Raw genomic sequence first — 20976 nt, 5'->3', positions numbered from 1 at the left:
GACCTGATGCTTGTTGAAATCCAGTGAAAATCTGCTTTCATCCAGGCCATCGAAGATGAACAGAAGTTTCCAGACAGTGAGATCTTCTGCTCTGATCTTCTGTAATGTTGGATGGAAAACATGAAGCAGTGAGAGAAGACTGTGCTGCTCATCTCTGATCAAGTTCAGCTCCCTCCATGAGAGTGGAAGCACCAGACTGATGTCTTGGTTCTCCAAACCTTCTGCCCAGTCCAGACTGAACTTCTGCACTGAGAAGGTTTTTCCAACGCCGGCGACACCGTTGGTCAGAACCACTCTGATGTGTCTCTGTTGCTCAGATAAGACTTTGAAGATGTCCTGGCACTTGATTGGAGTGTCCTGGATGTTCTTCTTGGAGGTTCTCTCAAGCTGTCTCACCTCATGTTGTATGTCCACCTCCTCACTTTGTCCCTCAGTGATGTAGAGCTCAGTGTAGATCTTGTTCATTAGGGTTCCACTTCCTGCTTCATTAGTTCCTTCAGTCACATGTTCACATCTTCTCTTCAGACTCATCTTATGACCTTCTATCACCTCCTGCAGATCACCTCCTGAAAATAAGTAAACCAATGATTTCCATCTATAATAAATCATCAACTACAAATTCATGACATCACAAGTTCAATTTTATATTGAACACTTTTACTTTGTTTGGGCTTCATTTCAGCATCTCCAGATCTGCTTCCAGATTGTGAACAAGAGGACTCTCCTGGTGGAGCTGACTGGTCCCAGTTTGATAGGATGTGCTCCCCACTCTCACTATGAAACACATCTCTATTAGTCCTTTGATTTATAGGATGAAAAAACCTGATCAAGACTCAATATTGTTCCAGCATTTATGTCTGAATTCATCGATTCTTGTTTCTAATCAACAATATTCACATTAAGTCTGTAACTATATGACTGTCTGAGGTTTAAGTGTTAAACATCTCCAATAATAAACTCACAACCTGCTGCTGTTAATGTGACTAACAGCTGGCACACAAACACATCATCACGCTTTAGTTTTCTTACATTTCCTCTGAACTTCTGAAGGTTATTAGTGCATCTTTGGACCGGTCACTCTTCAGGGACACCCTGCTGGGCACTGTGGACTCTGCTCTGTCCTCGTCCATCCTGAGGAAACATCAGAAATAGTGATGAGACTGTGATGAAGGTAAATAATCTGTAGAGGATTGATACAGGAAACGCCCCGACTTTGATCCCAAAAACCCAACTGGTGGCCAACGGTGGTCCGGCAACGACGGGGACGCTGGTCCATCGGGCCCGATAACACTGGTTTTCCACAGGCCAACATGGTGAAAGGACTGTCTTCAGCTCAGCCAATAAATTATTTGGTGCTACATAAACATACTAGTCAGGACTGTATCGTTATTTAACAACCTAACAGACTGGAAAAAGGGGTTTGGTTTCGAATATTTTCGGAAAGACTCCATAATCCTTTTATTCTTGATGGTGTAACAGTGGAACATGTAGACGGCAGCCAGAAACTCCTGAATGCTCAGATGAACAAAGCAGTAGACTGATTTCTGGAAGATCACACTCTTTATTAGGGTTTATTAGAACCAGGAGCCTTAAAAATGGACTTTTTAATGAATTTTCATGACATGTGGTGGAACAGTGTGACAGAACAAGCTGCACAGACCTGCCATGTCTTACCCATCCGTATCTAAATGGAGAGCTGGAGCACTCTGCAATGATGGATATTGTTGGGAAACTTTAAAATATATGCCTATGAATTTTTGTGAGATGATGTTAACCCATGTAGGAGAAATTTTCAGTTTTAAAAGATTTACCACACTAAAATTAACATGGGAGTTAATGGGAGCGAACACCTGACATGTTGGTGCACCGTTTCATTTTAAAGAGCTGATGAATTTCATTTTTCACGATAGTAGAGGCTAATACCTACAAAATGATGTGTTGTATGGTTGTGAAACGTTCTAAGGCAGAGTTATGTGGTTCAGAAAACCTTACTTTAAAGGTGAGCTTTGAGGTCCAATACCGAAGTTTATAGGTTCGTCTTTGGGGCAGTCGCTCTTCATGGACACACAGCTGGACACTACGGACTTTTCGCTCTCTTCCTCTTCCATCACACATTCGCTCATTTTTAAATGCGAGTCTAAATGGTTAAGCAGGAACAGTCTGCTGACACAGAAAATAAGATTAAAGAACATGATTTTCAGGCCAGGTGTGTTGGCAGCATTGGAGCCAGCCTCAGGAAAAAAGTGGGTCAATATCTCAGAAGTGATGCATCAAGTTGACACAACCCAACAGAAGTCAAGCAACCCAACATGCTTCTCTGGCATGGAATTGCTGACAAAGCCACTCATCACAGACCAATTTTCCACATTACACCTGCGCCTGGTGCCATCATTTTGGAGGCATTTTGATATTTTTCTTGACCTCTCCAAGATCCACGCGGAAATCTGACACTACATTGTTGAGCTTCGTCTTGGCTCATTTGCACACTAACAGTGACTGGAGGTTGTCAGGAGCATCAACCTGTGAATAGATGACACACAGCAAAGGGCAAAAAAACACCCAATTCTGCTCAGACTAATCTTATCTGACCACATGTACAGGACCAAAAATATGAAAACACCATGGGTTTAGGTTTCGTTTCGTTTCCTTGACTGCTTTATTCAACACAAAACAAATTTCATAAATCCATAACAACAAATTCATATTCCACAAAGAACCAGTTGTTAAAACAATAAAATGGAATGCCTTGATCTCTCCCTCTTTACATACTCTCCTTTTTTAAATAAAGGATTGATTGTCCCCCTGGTGGAGGGACAAAGAGAGGAGGCTAAAACTTTCGCGTTTGTGTCCCTCTTTCGGTGGATTTTTCCACTAACTGCAAATAATATTGTCGACTTATTGTGAGTATTAAAATGTGCTTCCTCAACCTCTAAAATTTTGGCTCAGGGTTAGCGGAAAACGCAGTTAGAGGAAACACGCTACAAAGTTTCATCATGCGTCACAACATTCCCGTCGACCAGCCGCAATGTGCGTCCGAAATACGCGCACGCTCATTGCGAACACGCAGGTTATTAAGCCGCATCTCGCAGCGGAACATTGATTCGAGACGACAGCAGTGAAAGAACCAAATGCTACCTGAATATTAGAGGTTTTCCATCAGGGCGCGGTCACTCAGGATGGAGCCCGAAGTTGAGAACTTTCACTTTCGCTTCTTCTTCCTCTCTCTTCAGAGATTTTAATTTTGGAATCAGCGTGCCAATTTTATTTTTAATCAGAAGAATTAAATAAAAAAACCTCAACAGGATATTTTCAAATTGTTCCCCAGTGTAACTTCACCTGAAATTGTGGATTCCAGAATATCACCATTAAATCCATTTAATCACTTAATAGCTGTGGAATTTGAGCCATGAGAAAAATATCTCTCCATCATGATTTCCAGAATTTTTCATCAATATCTGAGATTCTTCGAAAGCTTCGCTGGTGTTGGATTTTTATTGCTTCTGCTTCATTTTCAGGCGCAGTTCTTTTATTTTCAGATCAAATCAAATCATCTTTATTTGTAATGTCTGTTTAGTCAAACTTGCTGCTATGCAGAATCCCAGGGCCTGATCCCTAACAATCAACAGGAAAATCTCCCCTTTAACAGGAAGAAACCTTGAGCAGGACCAGGCTCATATGGGGGGGGGGGGGGGGGGGGGTCCTGCTGATGGGGGGAACTTTCTTTTATAGCTATGGATAGAGCACCATCTTGTGTTTTAAGAAATTCTTTTTTTTACACTGTAAACAAATTAAAGTGCAGAGATGTGTGCAGCACAAATTTAGTTTTGACCAACAGTACAACAAATTCTGGTGCTTCAATAAATTTTAATAAAGTTTGCCTATTAAAGCACCAGCGAGAAAGCACCTGCCAGCCTGCGTGCGCCCCCTTGAGGTGAGGCAGAGTACTGTGCTGTAAAATATCGCGAATTGCATTTTATGTTATTGCTATTTTAATAAAAGTAGAGTAGTTTCGTAGGTAATACTAGAAGGATTAAAATGTGGGAAAGTGGAGTGTGGGGACGGATCTGTATGTGAGCGTGTTAGTAAGAAGGAGGACCAAACAATAATGTGTGATATCTGCTTAGGTTAGGGTCCTCAGGCCCGTGCACCTGTGCGTAGGCTGAGAACCACTCCAATATGGTCAAAACATGAGCAATGTGACTCGGCGAGCATGAACGTTCCCCTGCCTGTGTGAGAAATGTAGCTGATGCCGTCTGTGTAACGAAGATACGCCTCCTGCTGTGTAATCATGCCTGTTTTAATAAAAGAGACAACGCTGGGGTGGAAGATGTCTCCGGGACGACGCGGCAGAGTTCGTGTCTGATCGGAGCGCCACTCCCCCCTGGCCAGGTGAAAAGTCTTCGAAGTCTGGTCTTAACTTGTGGTGAACTTTGTTCGTGCGCCTGTCTGAGTACACTTCTGAGGATTTCGACGACAACTGCCTGCCTCACCTGCTGACTTTCCTCTGCACTTTATTGGGCGGTCAGCAGGAATAGTTCTCTCACACGTGCATAAAAGACATTACACAGACTGCAGAAAGTCATGGTGTATAACGACCTTTTCTGTAAAGTTCATTTTAGCAATATGGCACACGTCATGCAACCCAGTTTGTATTGGATCCTGCAGTCAGACGTGAGGCACAATTCGCCCCTGCCTCACCCGGGGTTTCTGCCCTGGATTTGATCGGGAAAACAATTTTGACTTAATAAAATGGCAGAAGAGTGTAGTCATACTCCAAATGCATTTTTAACACATATCAGTGGAAAATATTAATCTTTATTTTTGTACACTTTCTTTTTTCCTTTTTAGTTCCTCCCCTCCCCACGTCACTGTGTTAATTACGTCCTACCTGGTCAAAAGTGAATTCAGTACCCGACACTCAACAGCTGACTGGACAGTTGTTCCGTCAGTACTAACGGCCCAGTCGAAGCAAAGAACTGGTCTGTGCTGCAATTTTAAGTAAATATTGTCATTATAAATGTCATACTCATGAACGTTCTACTTCGGAGAGAGTTGCTCTAATCAGAATAATTGGGAATTCACGCAATCTGATTGGCTTTTAGCGGAGGTACCGTAATTTCACGACCATATGGCGCACTTAAGTCTTAAATTTTCTCCAACCTGGATGGGGCGCCTTATACTGCGGTGCGCCTTCAGAACTGAAGAAACCTTCTGGACAGAAGGCGAAACATCTTCAAAAGAGAATTTAAAAGTGTCCAGTTGACACAGAAAACTACCTTGGATAACTATGGCCTGGATGATTGAGAATCTACACAGACAAAATCTGTAAATGCTTTTCGACTTGCCGGCTTTCACAAAATTGCTAAATTGCTACATACATTGCTAAATACACGCTAGCATGCATGTTGTAAGCTATCGTACCGGTATGTTTTACCATGCCGGTGCGCCTGATGTATGTGTTAAATACAGAAATAGCACCCGTAACTGAGGCTGCACCTTTTAATACGGTGCGCCCTATGGTCGCGAAAATACGGTATATAGAACATAGGGCACGTTTGTGCGTGATATCACTCCGCGTCTGCGACAACAACCTCCTATCTTTAGTATTGCTGCGCCAACTGGTGGTCTTTTGGGTTGAGGATAACGGTGATCTATATGTACCTATATGTAGCTATAGCGTCATTGGCCTCCACTCCAGCCACTCCTGGTAGTTCCTCAAAAACACTGAGTTTTTAGTGGATGCACAATCTGTTCAAAGTTCTTGCAACAAAAACATAGTCCCTAATTACCGGTAGGTTGTTTTGTTATCACACGACCCCGTCCCCATTATCTTAAGAGAATATAAAAGAATGAGTGGAGACAGAAGAGAGAATGAGACGTTTTTGACGTGTGTCGCTCTTGATTTTGTGTGTATTTTTGCAGTAAACTTAAAGGAGGCCTTTTCATTTTATTGATTCCATTTAAGCTGATATTCCATTCTTGACATCTTAAAATTTACAGTATTCATGGGAGTTTTATTTGGTCATTTTGCTTCTTTTCATTTACTATTTCCCACATTTATTAGTTGTTTTTATTAGATTGCAATAAATCATTTAACATTTAACAGATTGACTAAAGTCAAATGACCTGCGGTTCCCACCGATAGCCGTCATTCTGATGGGTTTTTGCTGGTTGCAGCTGAAATATTCCAATGCTCCATGTCACAGATACAGTAAATACTAAACCCTAAAGATTCTGAAGGCATTATGTAAAATAGTAACGTATACGGTAAATCTGATTTAGTGGGCTGGCTTAAACGTTTGACCCGGCCTACATTTAGCCACGCCCCGATCCGCACGCTGCAGTCAGGGCTATTTCGATTTGTTGGTCCTCCAGTATCCCACAATGCACCACTGCGGTCCCCGTGTCCACGTCAAACCTGACAGCCATCGCCGCCGCCGAGCAGCTGATATCATGGCTGCAGTTGAGGTGGCACTTTCTGGACTCTGTGTCGTTTAGCTCGGCTACCTTTGCTGGGAAAAAACCCAACGTTTACTGAAGAGGACGCCGTGAAAAAAAGACCGCTTCGACCTATCGAGTGTGTGTTTCGGATACAAGGTCCGTCGGCTCACTTCACTTAATGAGAATTCCACCGTCGTTAGCAGATTTCGGGAGAACATGAGCTCGTCAGACTGAAAAAACAACTTTTCCCCCGAAGCTCCGAGCGTATTTTAAAATAAGGCAGGTGTCCGATGCGCTTACTGACCGAGGTGAGTCTGTGGGGCCAAAGCTAGGCTAACCTGCTCGCATCAGTCCGGCCCCGCTTTGTTTTGGTGGCGCCCTCCGTAAACATGTCATCGTGGCTCGGTGGACTCGGCTCCGGCCTCGGCCAGTCTCTGGGACAGGTCGGTGGGAGTCTGTCCTCTTTCACAGGACAAATCTCCACCTTTACCAAAGATATGCTACTGGAGGGTGTAGAAGAAGTGGGAGGTAAGTTTGTCCTTATTAAGTTTCTCTCACGGTCACTTTAGTGACAGATGTCTTCATGTTCTTGATGATAAAAGATATATTCTCCCTGGTTATACTTAATGTAAATATGCTTGGTTTTTGTAAACTTGTAAAAGTCAAAGACGTTAATATTGTAGGAACATAATTCGGTTTATTTAGGAATCCTAAAGATAGATGTGTAGAGAAACTGATGACTGACGCAGCAAATAACTGAACTGTCTCACTTTATGTGCCATTAATTTTAATGAGATTCAAGCAAATAAAGTAAATAAGTTCCTTTAACGATGTGTTTATTCCACATAATAAATATAAACAAAAATTAAGATAATTTGGTTGTAAACCTGAATTTTGAATCGGATTTCTACCACAGACCTACTGTCTATTTAGTAAAAAACTTTAGAAACCTAAAGTAAATATGCTGTAAATTTCAAACGTTAAAGGAGCGATAGGCAAGTTTGTGGCCAAAGTGGTATCTCCCCACCAGATTACAGGTTGTCAGGTTGCTGGATCGAGCAGGAACATGTACGTTTAAACAATGTACCGTCTCAGTTCTGGTTCACGCTGCCATCATGGCCGTGCAAATGTTGGAAGGTTTTCCACAGTGTCTCAGCATTACGCCAGCGACCCATCTCGGCTCACGTATTTCTAATGTTCCAATGGCAAATCTCTGTTTTTATTCCTAATAAAATGTATTTCCTGGTCAATCTGATGACCCTCCTACATACGTGCTAGTGTATTATGAACAGACATCAGTGGCACAAGAGAGCATAGCAAAAAAGTAAACCTCATTTGTTAGTGATATTAGTATTTGAATTTGAAATTAGCATAATTTCATAATGTCTGGTGACATATCAGGACCATTTAAGACTTCTTTAATAGATCTCTTAAATAGATCTCCTTCAAGTCCAGTGTTGTAACGTGGGATGGAAGCTGTGAGTTTGGGTGACTAAATCTCTATACCACTAGTCTGTAGCAACTACACAATAAGTGCTAAAACATTGACTCAATGTGAACTTTAGCCTTAGGTCTCCAACTCACAAGTAAAGTTAAAATGCAAAAGTCTGAATTGGGACACAGTCAGAGGAGAAGCTGCCTGAATATCTGGCCTCCATTACTCCCATATTACTGACATTCCTGGGGATAAGAAAGTTGCTTTAAAAGATATTGGCCAGAGGGATTATATTAGGCCTGAATGGATTTGTGAGCTGAGTCCAGCTCTGAGAATCTCTAAAAGCTGCTGAACAATCCATTTGAATGTCACATGAGCAAAGATAAACTGGTCTGAATGAGGATGTATGACTAAGACACAGAAGGAGAAAAGTCAACAACTTTAAATGCTGCTGGATTTTATTCTAATGTAGTCTTTACTGTAGAAACACAAATTTAATATAATTTCATTATTCTTGAGCATTATTACGTGCCCATTCCTGCTAAATTGGAAATCATCATTACCCTTTCGCCCATAAATGCAGACGCTGCTACAGAGCTGCAGGTGTCTAATTCCAGGCTGGCCCAAGTTGAAGCTGCATTTACTGCTCAGAAATCAGAGGTGAGACACGTCGCACTCAAAGACAGGCACTGAATGGCTGTGAATTATTTGCCTTTTAGCAGGAGAGCATCATACAGTCTCCATAATCCTTTTACCATTAAACCACCACCCTGTTATTTTTCTTAAGAAAACCTCCATCATCTGGCCTAATCCTGCTACATAGTTTTAAAGCCATTTAGAAATCAAGCCTAATACATAGGATAAAACCAAAGTCATTTTTCAAACATTAGGATGTGTTTCATGTGTTTCTTTATCGTTTTCCGTTGCAGTATGAAAGATTAAAAAAGATCCACGCAGAGCTGGAGGAGAAACTGGAGGCATCAGAGATCCAAATTAAGAGTCAGTCCTCTGAGTACAGAGCCCTCCTGCAACAGAAAGATGTGTGTTATATGTTTATTTATTAGGAATATATATGCAAATCACATCCCAGTTGTAAAAACAAATCTCATTTGCAAAATCTTGCAGGTGGAGATCAGTCACCTGAAGGCTCGACAGGGTGGACTACAGGAGGAAATCCACAAGCTGCAGCATTCGGCTCAGTCAGCTTCCGTCAGTCCCAGTTTGCTGCCTGTCAGTACGACTTCCTCGACCACGTCCTCCTCCTCCACCTTCCTGTCGAGGCCCATAGGGTCCCATCAGGACTTCCACAGGGATGAAATGGACCTCAGCGATGTTCTCTGGTCCCAGCAGCAGATCAACCGGCTGTCCACAGAGGTCACACGTCTGGAGGCAGAGGCGGCTCACTGGAGGAGGATGTCGCAGGTATTTAGGTTTAGGATTAGGAAAAAAAAGTTTGGGCAGTTAAAGCCAGAACTTTGTCTGTCCTGGTGGTTGAATTAGCTTAACACAAAGGTAGACACAAAATAACTAGATATGTTGTCCATAAGATAATGTGTCTTAATATTATAAGCCCTAATTTATAACCTGATTGTATCGTATGTATCAAGAGACACGTAATGTGAGAAGGTTTGCAACTTAATTATCTTAATTATTAAGATTTCTTTAATATCATATTCAGAAAACAAGTCATTTAAGCTAATTTCTTTTATTTTGACTTGTTTAGACATCAAGTGCAGGAGCTGGCAACTGTGACCAGGGTGAGATTCTCAAACTTCAAAGAACAATAAAGGTGATTTTTGGTTTTACATCCGTGTGGAAGCTACTGTGATTAGTCCTGCTTAGACACAAAGCTTGACGATATCGCGCTTTTGGCAACAGGAGCTGCGAGAAGACATGAGTCGCGAGGTGGATGAACATCAGCACGAACTGGCTGCTCTGCAGGACGCCCAGCGGCAGAAGATGGCCGACATTTCACGACGTCACAGAGAAGAGTTAGCAGAGTATGAGGAGAGGATTGAAGAGCTGGAGGAGCAGATTCGAAGCGGTTAGTTGAACTATTTAAAAAACACATCAAAACATTAAAATCTTTAACAAAAATCTGTTTTACTGAAGCAATCTTTGCTTTAATGGAAATAGGTTTTTTTCTCTAAAACTCAGCTTCATGTGTTTTGTCTCCAGCTGGCGGTCCAGTCACTCCTCCCCCAGATGCCTCAGAGGTTGCTGAACTTCAGAAAACACTAATCTCACTACGGAACACCGCAGATGAGCGGGAGAAGCAGCTGGCTGAGCTTTCAGCCAGTCTGGAGGAGGCAAAGCAGAAAGAGTTGTCACTGCTCCTGGAGAAAGATGAGGTCCAGGAACAGAATGGCGTGCTGCTGGAGAATTACACCCGACTGCAGGCCTCTGTGACAGAGCTTCAGACACGGGTGCAAGAACAGGAAGAGAAATCTCTGCAAAAAGCCCAACTAGACCACGAGATCCAGGAGCTACGGAAATGCCTCGAAGGTATCATTATTGGTTTTGACTGAAATTGAATTCATGTTTTACCGCATGTTTGATTTTCATTTCTATAGAACTCAAATCTCTGTTTTCTAGATTTAGAAAAAGAAAACGCAAGACTGACCAGCCTTTCTTCAGTAAGTGTGAACCCAGTTCTAAATCATTATTATCATCTACAGTTTATGTGTTTGCTGTGTTTTAATGCCTTTAATGACTTTAACAATTGGTGGTTAGGCCGAGCCAAAGGAAGAGGTTGAGCATGCGGACATCTTAGAACTGAACACCATTATTGGGAAACTGAGACAAGAAAAAGAAGCTCTGGAACAGGAAAAGGTTTGCATATGTCTGTGTAATGGAACGTCAAGAGTTTGGTTGATAGCTCTTAATTTATTGTCCTCCTTTTACAGCTAAACCTCCAACAAGAGCTGCAGGTGGCTCAGGAACAGATGGTAAGCAATGATGAAGCTGTGCATGATCAGTCAGAGGCCATTGATGACCTGAAAGAAGAGCTGGAGCAGAGACGGAAAGTTCTGAGAAATATTGAAGAGGAACGAGACACACTGATGTCAGAGCTGGAGGAGCTTGATCGACAAAACCAGGAAGCAACACAGGTCTGGTTGATCTTCATAAATATTAGCAAATATTCTTTTTATCAGAACATAACTTTAAGCCAAATGCATTTAACTTACTTTTTCTTGCATTTAGCACATGGTTTCTGTAAAAGAGCAGCTCTCTGGTCAGCTAAAAAAGGCAGAGGCAGAAGTACTGAGTCTGACTTCAGACCTTAACACCACTAAAGAAAAGAACGAAGAACTGAGTCAGGAACTGGAGACCCAAAGAGAAAAGGTGAGCCAGAGCGCTTTCACCCTTAACGACCTGCATATGAACAAAAAGCAGTTGGAAGACGCAGCGAAGGAGCTCAAAGATAAACTGAGACAAGCGGCGGAGCAGAACCGGGAGGCACGGCGAGAAATCTCTGAGCTGAAGAAGAATTTGGAGAAGAGGGAGGATGAGCTGTCTCTTGCCAGAGCGCAGCTAGTTCACCAAGTTGAAAAAGGAACTGAAACACAGGAAATTGAAGAGAAATTGGCAGAGAAGGAAGGAGAGTTAACAAACCTCAGGAAAGAATTGGATGAAGTGAGGAGTTCTCTTGAGAAGATCGTGTCTGAGGACTATGAGTTAAAGATGGAGAACAGAAATCTGAAGGCAAAGTGTGAGCAGGCCTCGGGTAAAGATGAAGATGTAACCAAGATGAAGGAGAGTCAGGTAGCCCTGAACAGGACACTTCGGGAGAGGGACACCCGAATCGAAGCTTTGAGACTGGAGAAGAACCAGCTGGAGGATGAATTGAGGCATACAGAGAGCGCACTTACAAAACAGGCAAAACAGTACCAGCAGACCGTCGAGGAGTTGACACGAGCTCGCTCCTTGGATGCTTCTGCTTTACAGACGGAGCACGAGCGGGCCATCCGACTCATCCAGGAGAAGGACCTGGAAATAGGTCAGCTGAAGAGAGACGTGGAGCAACTGGCATCCGACCACAGAGACACTAATGAAATGCTTTCAATCACGGTGGCAGGGCAGAAGCAGCTGACTGATCTTCTACAGGAGAAAGACGCCTTCATGGACACTTTAAAACAAAACGCTTCAGACGTGCAGACGGAGATGGAGAACACAATCGCAGTGAGGACGAAAGAAGTGGAGGCCTTCAGGCAGGTGTTGGATGAGAAAGATAAACAGCTGGGGGTAATGAAAGAGGAGAACAGTCATCTAAAAGAAGAGATCGACCGGGTCAGGGATCAGCAGAGCAAACCTCAAACTCTGGCCGAGCCCAGGACGTTGGACATCATCACGGAGCTGGAGACGGAGATTACCCAGCTCAAGTCTTCCAGGAGCACCATGGACGAGGAGGTCCGGACTCTGCGGAGAAGTGTGGAGGAGCTGCAGGCCTCCCTCCTCCTGTCGCAACAGTCTGTCCAGCTTCAACAAAGTGAGCTTGAACAGGCTAATGCTCGCCATCAGCAGACGACACTCAACTACGACAGGCTGATCCACGTCAAAGATGAGGAGATATCCCACCTCCAGCAGATGCTGGAGCAGCTCGGTGTGAGTCGAGCCCTCGCAGACTCCTCCCCGCTGCAGGGAGAGGTGATTCTGCAGGAGAAAACCCAGACTCTCAGTCAGGAGACGGGTAATGAAAAATACGACCTGTCTAAAGTAGAAATAGAAAAACTGTTGCGAGGCATTCAGGAGAAAGAGACTGAGATCAGCCAGCTGAACGAGAAGAACCTCTCACTAACCAAACAGCTGGATCAGCTGGTGGTGTCACGTGATGAGGTCGGTAAACTGTCCCAGATGATCATGCAAAAGGATATAGAAATCCAGGCGCTACATGCAAGAGTGTCCATGGGGGAGCACAGCCAGGACGTGCTGATCCTGCAGCAGCACCTGCAGGCTTACGCTGTGGAGAGAGAACAAGTTCTTGCTGTGCTGAACGAGAAGACCAGAGAAAACAGCCAGCTTCGCTCCGACCATCACCGGCTCATGGACATGATGGCAGGAAAGGAGGCGTCCCTGCTGAAACTTCAGCAGGAGAACCAGCGCCTCTCCAGCATGAGCGATCCCTCAGGAAGCCAAGAGATGTTCAAGGAGACCATTCAGAACTTGTCCCGCATCATCAGAGAGAAGGACATAGAGATCGATGCATTGACCCAGAAGTGCCAAACCCTCGTGACCGTCCTGCAGAGTTCTGGAGGAGAGTCAACCGCCGGCTCTGGAGGAGTCAGCAGCAACCAGTTTGAGGAGCTGCTACAGGAGAGGGACACTTTGAAGCAGCAGGTGAAGAAGATGGAGGAGTGGAAGCAGCAGGTAATCACCACAGTCAAGAACATGCAGCACGAGTCTGCCCAGCTGCAGGAGGAGCTGATCAACCTGCAGGGTCAGATGTCTGCTGACAGTGACTGTAGCTCCAAGCTGACGGTGGACTACACTCGGCTGATCCAGAGCTACGAGCAGAAGGAAAGGAGACTCGGAAGTCTGAGTCAGGAATTGGCGCAGGTCCAACAGACCATCACTCAGCTTAGGAGCACCAAAGAAGTCCTGTTGGGAAAACTAGACAATGTAGGACAGACCCCGGAATCCATACCATCCCAGTCTGGCGGACCTTCTCTGATGGCCGATCCTGTAGACCAACAGGCCCCACCAACGGGGAACAATGAGGCGCTGCAGGAAGTGATCATGCAGTTGCGGAATCAGTTGGCTGAGAAGGAGAGCACAATCAGGACTATTCAGGAGAACAACCACAGGCTCTCCAACTCTGCGTCTGCCTCAGAGAGTGAGCACAGAACTCAGGCTGAGGAGACGTGCAAGGTCAAGGAGAGGTTGGATGCCCTGCAGAAGACTGCAAGGGAGAAAGACCTGCTCATCAAGACAAAGAGCGACCAGCTAGGTCAGATCAGCGAAGCCCTGCGTAACCGTGACAACGACAATGAGGTGCTCAAGCAGGCCGTGACAAACCTGAAAGAGCGTGCTCTTATTCTGGAAATGGACGGGAGGAAGCTGAAGGAGGAGAATGACCTGATCGTCGCACGCTCTCGAGAGAAAGAGTCTGAGTTTAGAGCGCTGCAGGAAACCAACATGCAGGTTTCCCTCCTCCTGAGAGAGAAGGAGTTCGAGCTGAGCGCAATCAGCGAGAAGGCTGCAACTGTCGAGAAGATGCTGAAGGATAGAGAACAGGTCAGCTGACATTAGCTTCTCTTTCCAAATGAAAAAGTCTAGCTCAAAACTGCATATCTTCAGTACAATATCAATGATATACCTGCATGTATGGTGTGATGCAGGGTAAGTCCGGTGAGCTGAATCAACTCCTGAATGAAATGAAGTCCATGCAGGAGAAAGCTGTGTTGTTCCAGCAGGAGAGAGATCAGGTGATGATGGCTCTCAAGCAGAAACAAATGGAGACCACAGCACTACAAACAGAGGTGAGAGGACACAATGAGTGCGTATCCTCGCATATAGATCCTGACTTTGCTGTTTTCTGACACTATTGAATATTTACTCCCTTATTGTGCCACTGTCGGTGAGGCTCATGGGTGTTTTTCTTCCCAGCTTCAGCATATGAGGGATAAGGAGCAGCGGCTGAACCTGGAGCTAGAGCGGTTGCGTAACCATCTCTTGGAGATAGAAGATTCATACACGAGAGAAGCGCTCGCTGCCGAGGACAGGGAGACCGAGTTACGCAGGAGGGTGGCGCTGCTGGACGACAAACTGGCAACCTCCTCCAATGCTGTTGAAAATGCCAGGTTAGTCCTGCTTCAATAAATCGTCTTCTAACCTCCATTAAGTGGATTTAAAAACAAAGCGATCTTCATTCATGTAGTGATTAAAGGTTATGTAAGAAATTGAATGAATTTTTCCTGTTTGGGCTTGTAGCCAACAGGCCAGCATGCAGGTGGAGTCTCTGCAGGAGCAGCTGATGGGAGTGATGAAGCAGCGGGACGATGCACTGGCTCATCTCAGAACGTCTCAGGAGCAGGTCAACCAGTACGCAGTGTCACTCTCCAACCTGCAAATGGTGCTAGAGCAGTTCCAACAAGGCGAGTATTGCCGCTTCAGATGATTATTGTAGCAGAGTGCCAGTAAAGTCACTTTTATTCTGTAATGATTTTGGTCTTGTCTGTTATCAGAGGAGAAAGCCATGTACACGCAGAACTGGAGAGGCACAAGAAGGAGAAGGAGGAGTGGAAAAGAAAAGCTCAGCGGTTGGAGGACCAAGCTTCAGCCCTTCAGGTACGCTGGCTGACCAGAGAACCATTCGGACTCTCATCCACTGAGCAACAGGAGCCGTGGTGATAAACTCTCTCCTCTCTGGCAGATCAACCTTGACGAAGCTAACGCTGCTCTCGATTCGGCTTCTCGCCTCACCGATCAGCTCGACCTAAAGGACGAGCAAATCGAAGTGCTGAAGAATCAAGGTGAGTAGCAGAGCCAGGTTCCTTTGCCTTCCACTGTTTCTCTATTTGCTCCAATGATCAAGGTGTTTTCTTTCCTCTACCGCCCATACACTTTGTTATTCTATCCGTAGGTTTTCCACTGAGTCTAATATTAGTCTGTTCTCTGTGAGCGTGATGCTGGCTTTTATTTAATGATAATACAAACAGGAAGGTGACTTTCTGACTGTTTCAGTGGATATAAGACAGGAGATGTTGGAGGAGGCACAGAGGAAGCTCATGAATCTTCTGAACAGCACAGAAGGGAAGATAGACAAGTAAGTGTGTTCCTGCCCCGTTTACATTATGCTAAAGTGTTTCTTTAAGACTTCATGTTAAAGGGAATTGGGGTCTTTTAAAAGGATTAATGGTTGATTCATATTGTCCTTTTTCCAGAGTCTTGATGCGAAACCTGTTTTTGGGATACTTCCATACTCCTAAAAACAAACGTGGCGATGTGTTGAAGCTCATGGGAGGTGTTCTGGGACTGAACAGGGAAGACATTGATAAGGTGAGTTGTATTTCATCCCTGGTGACAGAAGTTTCCCCTTTAGGACTTTTGAGATATTTGTTTAATCCAATTTATTTTGAAGGTGTCGTTGAGAGAGCTAATATCAATGAAGTTTAATCCTCCTTTTTCTTGGGAATTTAAAACAACAGATTTTATCTTTCCTTAAAGTAATAATTCAGCATCTTGCCTTTTATAGACAGATCTCTTGGTAGAACAGTTACCTCTGGCAGCAGTTCATGTTTATTTCTGTTAAGGGAGGAGTGAATCTGAGCAGCATCCTTTAGAAACAAGACTATTCTGCCAGATGACTGATTATAATGTCTGTTTTCTGCATTAATGCCTTTAATACAACTGTTTTTAATGTGAACATGAATGAGACCTAGAAAGCTTGGGAATAAGCCTAATCAAACCTCATAAAGCATAATTAACTCAGGCCTTGTAGACCTCAATCCAATAATTCCAAAGACTATTACCCAACACTCCTGAAGGCAAACGGATATGGGGGGACGAGCATGACTGAGGTTCCACAACGTCATTTATGTCATTCGATTCATGTCAACGGTGGACAAGTGTCCCAAGAAACCTGCCAACTCTCAGTGGAGACGCTCGGTCCTTCTGCTGCTGCATTTGGTGTTTCCTGCCTGAACTCTAATCCATCCACTAGAGATATGGGAGCCTCACCGCTGACTCCTGATTAAGGAGTGTGAGGGATAGTGAAGGACGAAGCCACTGGTTTGTTTGGGGCTGTCGACAGCCCAGAATTTAGACCAGCGAGGAACACCGAGTATGTTTAGAACCTGCTGGTATCTATGGAGCTTTCAGTCACCGTCTGTTGGCAGATGTTGGAGGAGGACGGACGGCACGGCGTGACTGGATGGATGTCGAGCTGGCTGGGAGGCAGAGGAGCTCAGAGTGTCCCCAACACTCCCCAGAGACCCACCAGTGGCCAAGCACTCAACTCTGTAAGCACCACCACAGGGAATCTGGTTTTTCAATTAAAATTTCATGTACTGTTTCATATGAAAAAAGGTCATAGGTCATTTTTTTAACACGCGTGTTGAGCTACAAAGACTGATGCATGGAGATAAATAGAGTTTTTACCAGGATGCAGCTCCAAAGTGTCAGGAGATACAGTAGAATTCCCCGCTCAGACCTCTAGCCTTTGTTGTTGTTACAGTCCTTCTCGGAGATGTTTGTGAAGTTCCTGGAAATCGAGTCGAACCCGACCCTTCCTGCCCCCAGGCTTTCGGTCCATGACATCAAGTCTCTGAGCGCTCCACCTTCCAGAAGAACAGGCAGTGGTGTTTCCAGCTCTGCTGCAGGTCAACAAGCATCAGCGGTTCATTGCATCGTTATGGGATGTGTCATTTCTTTGATACAAACACATTGCTTTAACTTCTGTCCTCACAGGAGTTGCAGCAGTTGGAAAGAGACCCAGCGAGTCCAATCCTTTCCTGGCCCCGCGCTCCGACGCAGTGCCCCTGGTGGCTCCTCCCACCTCAGGTGGCCACCTGCTGATGAAGCCCATCTCCGACTCCCTGCCCACATTCACGCCCGTGCCGGTGTCGGCCGAGGCCAGCGCCGGAGCCGTGCTCAAAGACTTGTTAAATCAGTGACCGGTGGCCTGAATGAGACGAGCCCAGACAGAAATGAACCACCATTTTATTTCACATCCTCTGCTTTGCAAGAGGATTTACTCTCCCACTCGACAACTCCTTTCCTATGCAACAATCTCCCTTTACACAGGCGTGTGTTACCCACCTCGCCACAGTCAGTAAAACAGACCAGAGTAGTGGAAACATTTCCATTTTCCATGCTGAGCTTAACCTACTCGGAGCTCTGCTCAGTTTGTATCCATCAGACCAGAACACAAGTGACCTTGCAGACTTGGTGCGTGTGAGCGGAGTCGACCATAGCCTCTCTGTCCATTGCTTTGATCCTTTTCTACTTTGATTTCTTCGTCTTGTGTGTCTTTTCATCCTCCGGTCAGTGGTTGCTGATCTGGGACATGTGGTCCCGTACGTCTGTTAAGTCTACAAAGTCCATTACTTTTGCTAAATCTTGTCTTTTTTTAGACACCCAGGCTGGGATATGCAACAAACCTTGTAATTAAGGTTGGATTTTGGGACTAGTACTAAGTGATAGGGTTGTAAACTTGGGTGTTTTTTACTATTTATCGGCACAAAAAAGTGTTGTAGCGCAAGTGCCTGCATTTGGATGCATATTATGTATAATCAGGATGTAAATGGTTAATATAATCTTATATTTACAGACAGTAAAAACCTGTCTAGCTGTAACTGATCACTTGTAAAGTCAGCCAGCACAGAAGGAATGTTACAGGATCTCTTCAGGTGTACTGAAAAAAAATGTACAAACTGTAAATTCTTATTGTATAAGTTTTTTTTGTAGATGTCAAAAATTTGGGGTGGGAAGGAATATGAATATCTGGAATTTGGATGAGGTGTATCCATTGTTAATATGTGCATTTCCAAATCAAATAAAGGTATTGAGGAGCACTTTGTGAATTGTCCTTCTTCTGGGGCACCAGATGTGTCTGCCACCGCGAGGCCGTGCTCTCTGCTTTAGAACCTCAGCAGAAAAGCCCTTTTGGGTGCACTGTGCCTTTTTTCCCTTCTGGAGAGCAACAGTTTGACAGGAGGAGCACTCAGGCTGGAGAAAGCTGAGGAGAGGAAACCAGAACCAGCAAACTGACAGAAACCTGCCGATGGATCATATTTCTGTACCTTATGGCTTTGGCTTATGGCAGTGACGATAAAATGCCAGCAAAAATTAGACAACCCTGTTTGCAATATGAGAAATAGTGTGACTAGAATAATGACTGCAACTACAGTACTGACTATAATCTTTCTCAAAGAGGGAAGTTGTAAGTGTAATCTTAAAGGACTCGAGAGAGATGAATGGACAGACAAAACACTCACGTGCATTTTTATTTATTTTTATCTTTTGTGTATTTACTCACTGAGGGATCACAGTACTTATTAAAGTTATAATGATATTAGAGCTTCAGGTCATGGACTGGTTTCTATACTGGTTCTACTGGACATCAGTACTGATACAGTTGATCACTGCATCTTGTCTCATTGTGAGGAATCTTGGAGTAACTTTTGATCACAATCTGTCCTTCAACTCACACATCAAAATTGTCTCTAGAAATGCCTTTTTTCACCTGAGAAACATCACAAAGATCAGGAAGCTACTGACGCGGCATGATGCTGAAAAGTTAATTCATGCATTTGTTACTTCCAGGCTGGACTATTGTAATTCTTTATTATCAGGGTGTCCAAACAACTCTTTAAGAAGCCTCCAGTTGATCCAAAATGCTGCAGCCAGAGTTCTGACAGGTATTGACAAAAGAGATCACATTACTCCTGTACTGGCGTCTCTTCATTGGCTGCCCGTTAAATTTAGAATAATTTTTAAAACCCTTCTTCTGAACTACAAGGTCCTCAGAGGCCTAGCTCCATCCTACCTTGAGGAGCTAGTGACACCTTACCAGCCCAATAGACCGCTCCGCTCTCAGAATGCTGGTCTACTTGTGGTTCCCAGAGTTTCTAGGAGTAGAATGGGGGCTGAGGATTTAGCTACCAGGTCCCCCTGCTGTGGAACCAGCTCCCTGTCCAGGTACAGGAGGCTGACTCCATCTCTACTTTTAAGATCAAACTTAAAACCTACCTCTTTGAAAAAGCTTATTGTTGTTAATTCTGTAGTTCCAGTTATTATCATAGACAGACAAATTATCATACTTAGGGGGTCGTCTAATCATTAGGTTAACATCTTAGTTATGCTGCTATAGGCCGAGGCTGCCGGGGTCCGGAAACATGATCACCTGACAGGCCTCTGTCACCCCACTGGGTCATGGCCTACACTGACCTGCTGACCTCTGACCCCTGACCCTGCTGACCTCCTCAACTCCAACAGCTTGTTATAATCAATGTACTTGCTTTATCTATGCCTATTCCTATCTTCTACCTGTCCTCTGCTCCCCTCCCCTCCTCTCTGCTGACCTCTGACCCCCCACTCAGCTATTGCAGCTAGAGAGCTCAGTTTGATTAATGTTATTCTATGACGGCAGGTAAGTAGGGAGGAATGTCCCCCAAAAGTGCACCGTGCGGACCTGGCAGGCCCAAACGCTTAGTGAGGGTCTGTTGGGAACGCTTGGTGGAGGAACCTGTCAAGCTGGTCTTCAAATCCCACCTCCTACAGAGCTTTGATCGTGTTCCGAGGGTGGTAGGGGACATTGAGTCTGAAGGGGCCATGTTCAGCTCCGCCATTGTCGAGGCAGCTGTCGCGAGCTGTGGCTGCAAGGCCGCTGGTGCTGGTCGTGGCAGTAATCCCCGTACCCGATGGTGGACACCAGAGGTGAGGGGAACCCTCTCGCTGAAAGAAAGAGGCCTACAGGTCAGGGCTGGTCTGTGGGTCTCCGGAAGCAGCTGACCGGTACAGGTTGGCTAAGCGGGTTGCGGCCGTGACAGTCGTGGAGGCAAAACCTCGGGCATGGGAGGAGTTCAGTGAGGCTATGGAGGAAGACTTTCGGTCTGCTTCGAGAAGATTCTGGCAAACTGTCCGGCGCCTTAAGGGCGGCAGGCGGCAACTCGCCCACACAAGTTGCCGAGATAGTGAAACAGCTGCCCGGCGGTGGAGCTCCGGGAGCGGATGAGATCCGCCCGGGGTATCTTAAGGCTCTGGATGTTGTAGGGCTGTCCTGGTTGACACGCCTCTGCAACATTGCGTGGACATCGGGGGCAGTGCCTTTGGACTGGCAGACCGGGGTGGTGGTCCCTACTTTTAAGAGGGGGGACCAGAGGGTGTGTTCCAACTATAGGGGAATCACACTCCTCAGCCTCCCTGGGAAAGTATATGCCAGGGTGCTGGAAAAGAGGATTAGACTGATAGTTGAACCTCTGATCGAGGAGGAACAATGCCGGTTTCGCCCCGGTCGTGGAACCACAGATCAGCTCTTTACCCTTGCTGGGGTGCTTGAGGGGAGTTGGGAGTTTGCCCAACCAGTCCACATTTGCTTTGTGGACTTGGAAAATGCTTATGACCGGGTCCCCAGGGGCATCCTGTGGGGGGTGCTCCGG

General features: G+C 45.1%; 2 protein-coding genes across 2 annotated transcripts in view; one reads left to right on the top strand and one right to left on the bottom strand.

The window, feature by feature from the left end:
- The window catches only part of LOC130513020 (NACHT, LRR and PYD domains-containing protein 3-like), a 6507-nt gene extending 2732 nt beyond the window's left edge, over window positions 1-3775 (bottom strand). The window contains exons 1-5 of the mRNA XM_057011560.1: window positions 3136-3775; window positions 1993-2160; window positions 1030-1131; window positions 656-774; window positions 4-566 (exon numbers count right to left, since the gene is read on the bottom strand). Coding sequence (XP_056867540.1) covers window positions 4-566; window positions 656-774; window positions 1030-1131; window positions 1993-2123 — 915 coding nt within the window. The 5' untranslated portion in view covers window positions 2124-2160; window positions 3136-3775. The remainder of the gene's footprint in view (window positions 1-3; window positions 567-655; window positions 775-1029; window positions 1132-1992; window positions 2161-3135) is intronic.
- A 2621-nt stretch (window positions 3776-6396) lies between these two features.
- Window positions 6397-18390, top strand: trip11 (thyroid hormone receptor interactor 11). The gene is given in 22 exon segments (XM_057058495.1): window positions 6397-6969; window positions 8460-8536; window positions 8806-8916; window positions 9002-9298; window positions 9600-9665; window positions 9755-9920; window positions 10055-10381; window positions 10472-10512; window positions 10610-10708; window positions 10783-10986; window positions 11081-14110; window positions 14215-14355; window positions 14483-14676; window positions 14807-14970; window positions 15061-15075; window positions 15078-15163; window positions 15249-15348; window positions 15560-15641; window positions 15760-15874; window positions 16714-16836; window positions 17052-17196; window positions 17285-18390. Coding segments are annotated over 22 exon segments (5928 nt in total). The 5' UTR covers window positions 6397-6830; the 3' UTR covers window positions 17491-18390.
- The last annotated feature ends 2586 nt before the right edge of the window (window positions 18391-20976 follow it).

The sequence above is a fragment of the Takifugu flavidus genome, chromosome 16 (assembly GCF_003711565.1).
Source record: "Takifugu flavidus isolate HTHZ2018 chromosome 16, ASM371156v2, whole genome shotgun sequence".
Classification (NCBI taxonomy): Eukaryota; Metazoa; Chordata; class Actinopteri; order Tetraodontiformes; family Tetraodontidae; genus Takifugu; species Takifugu flavidus.
This window is presented reverse-complemented; position numbering and strand designations above follow the sequence as displayed.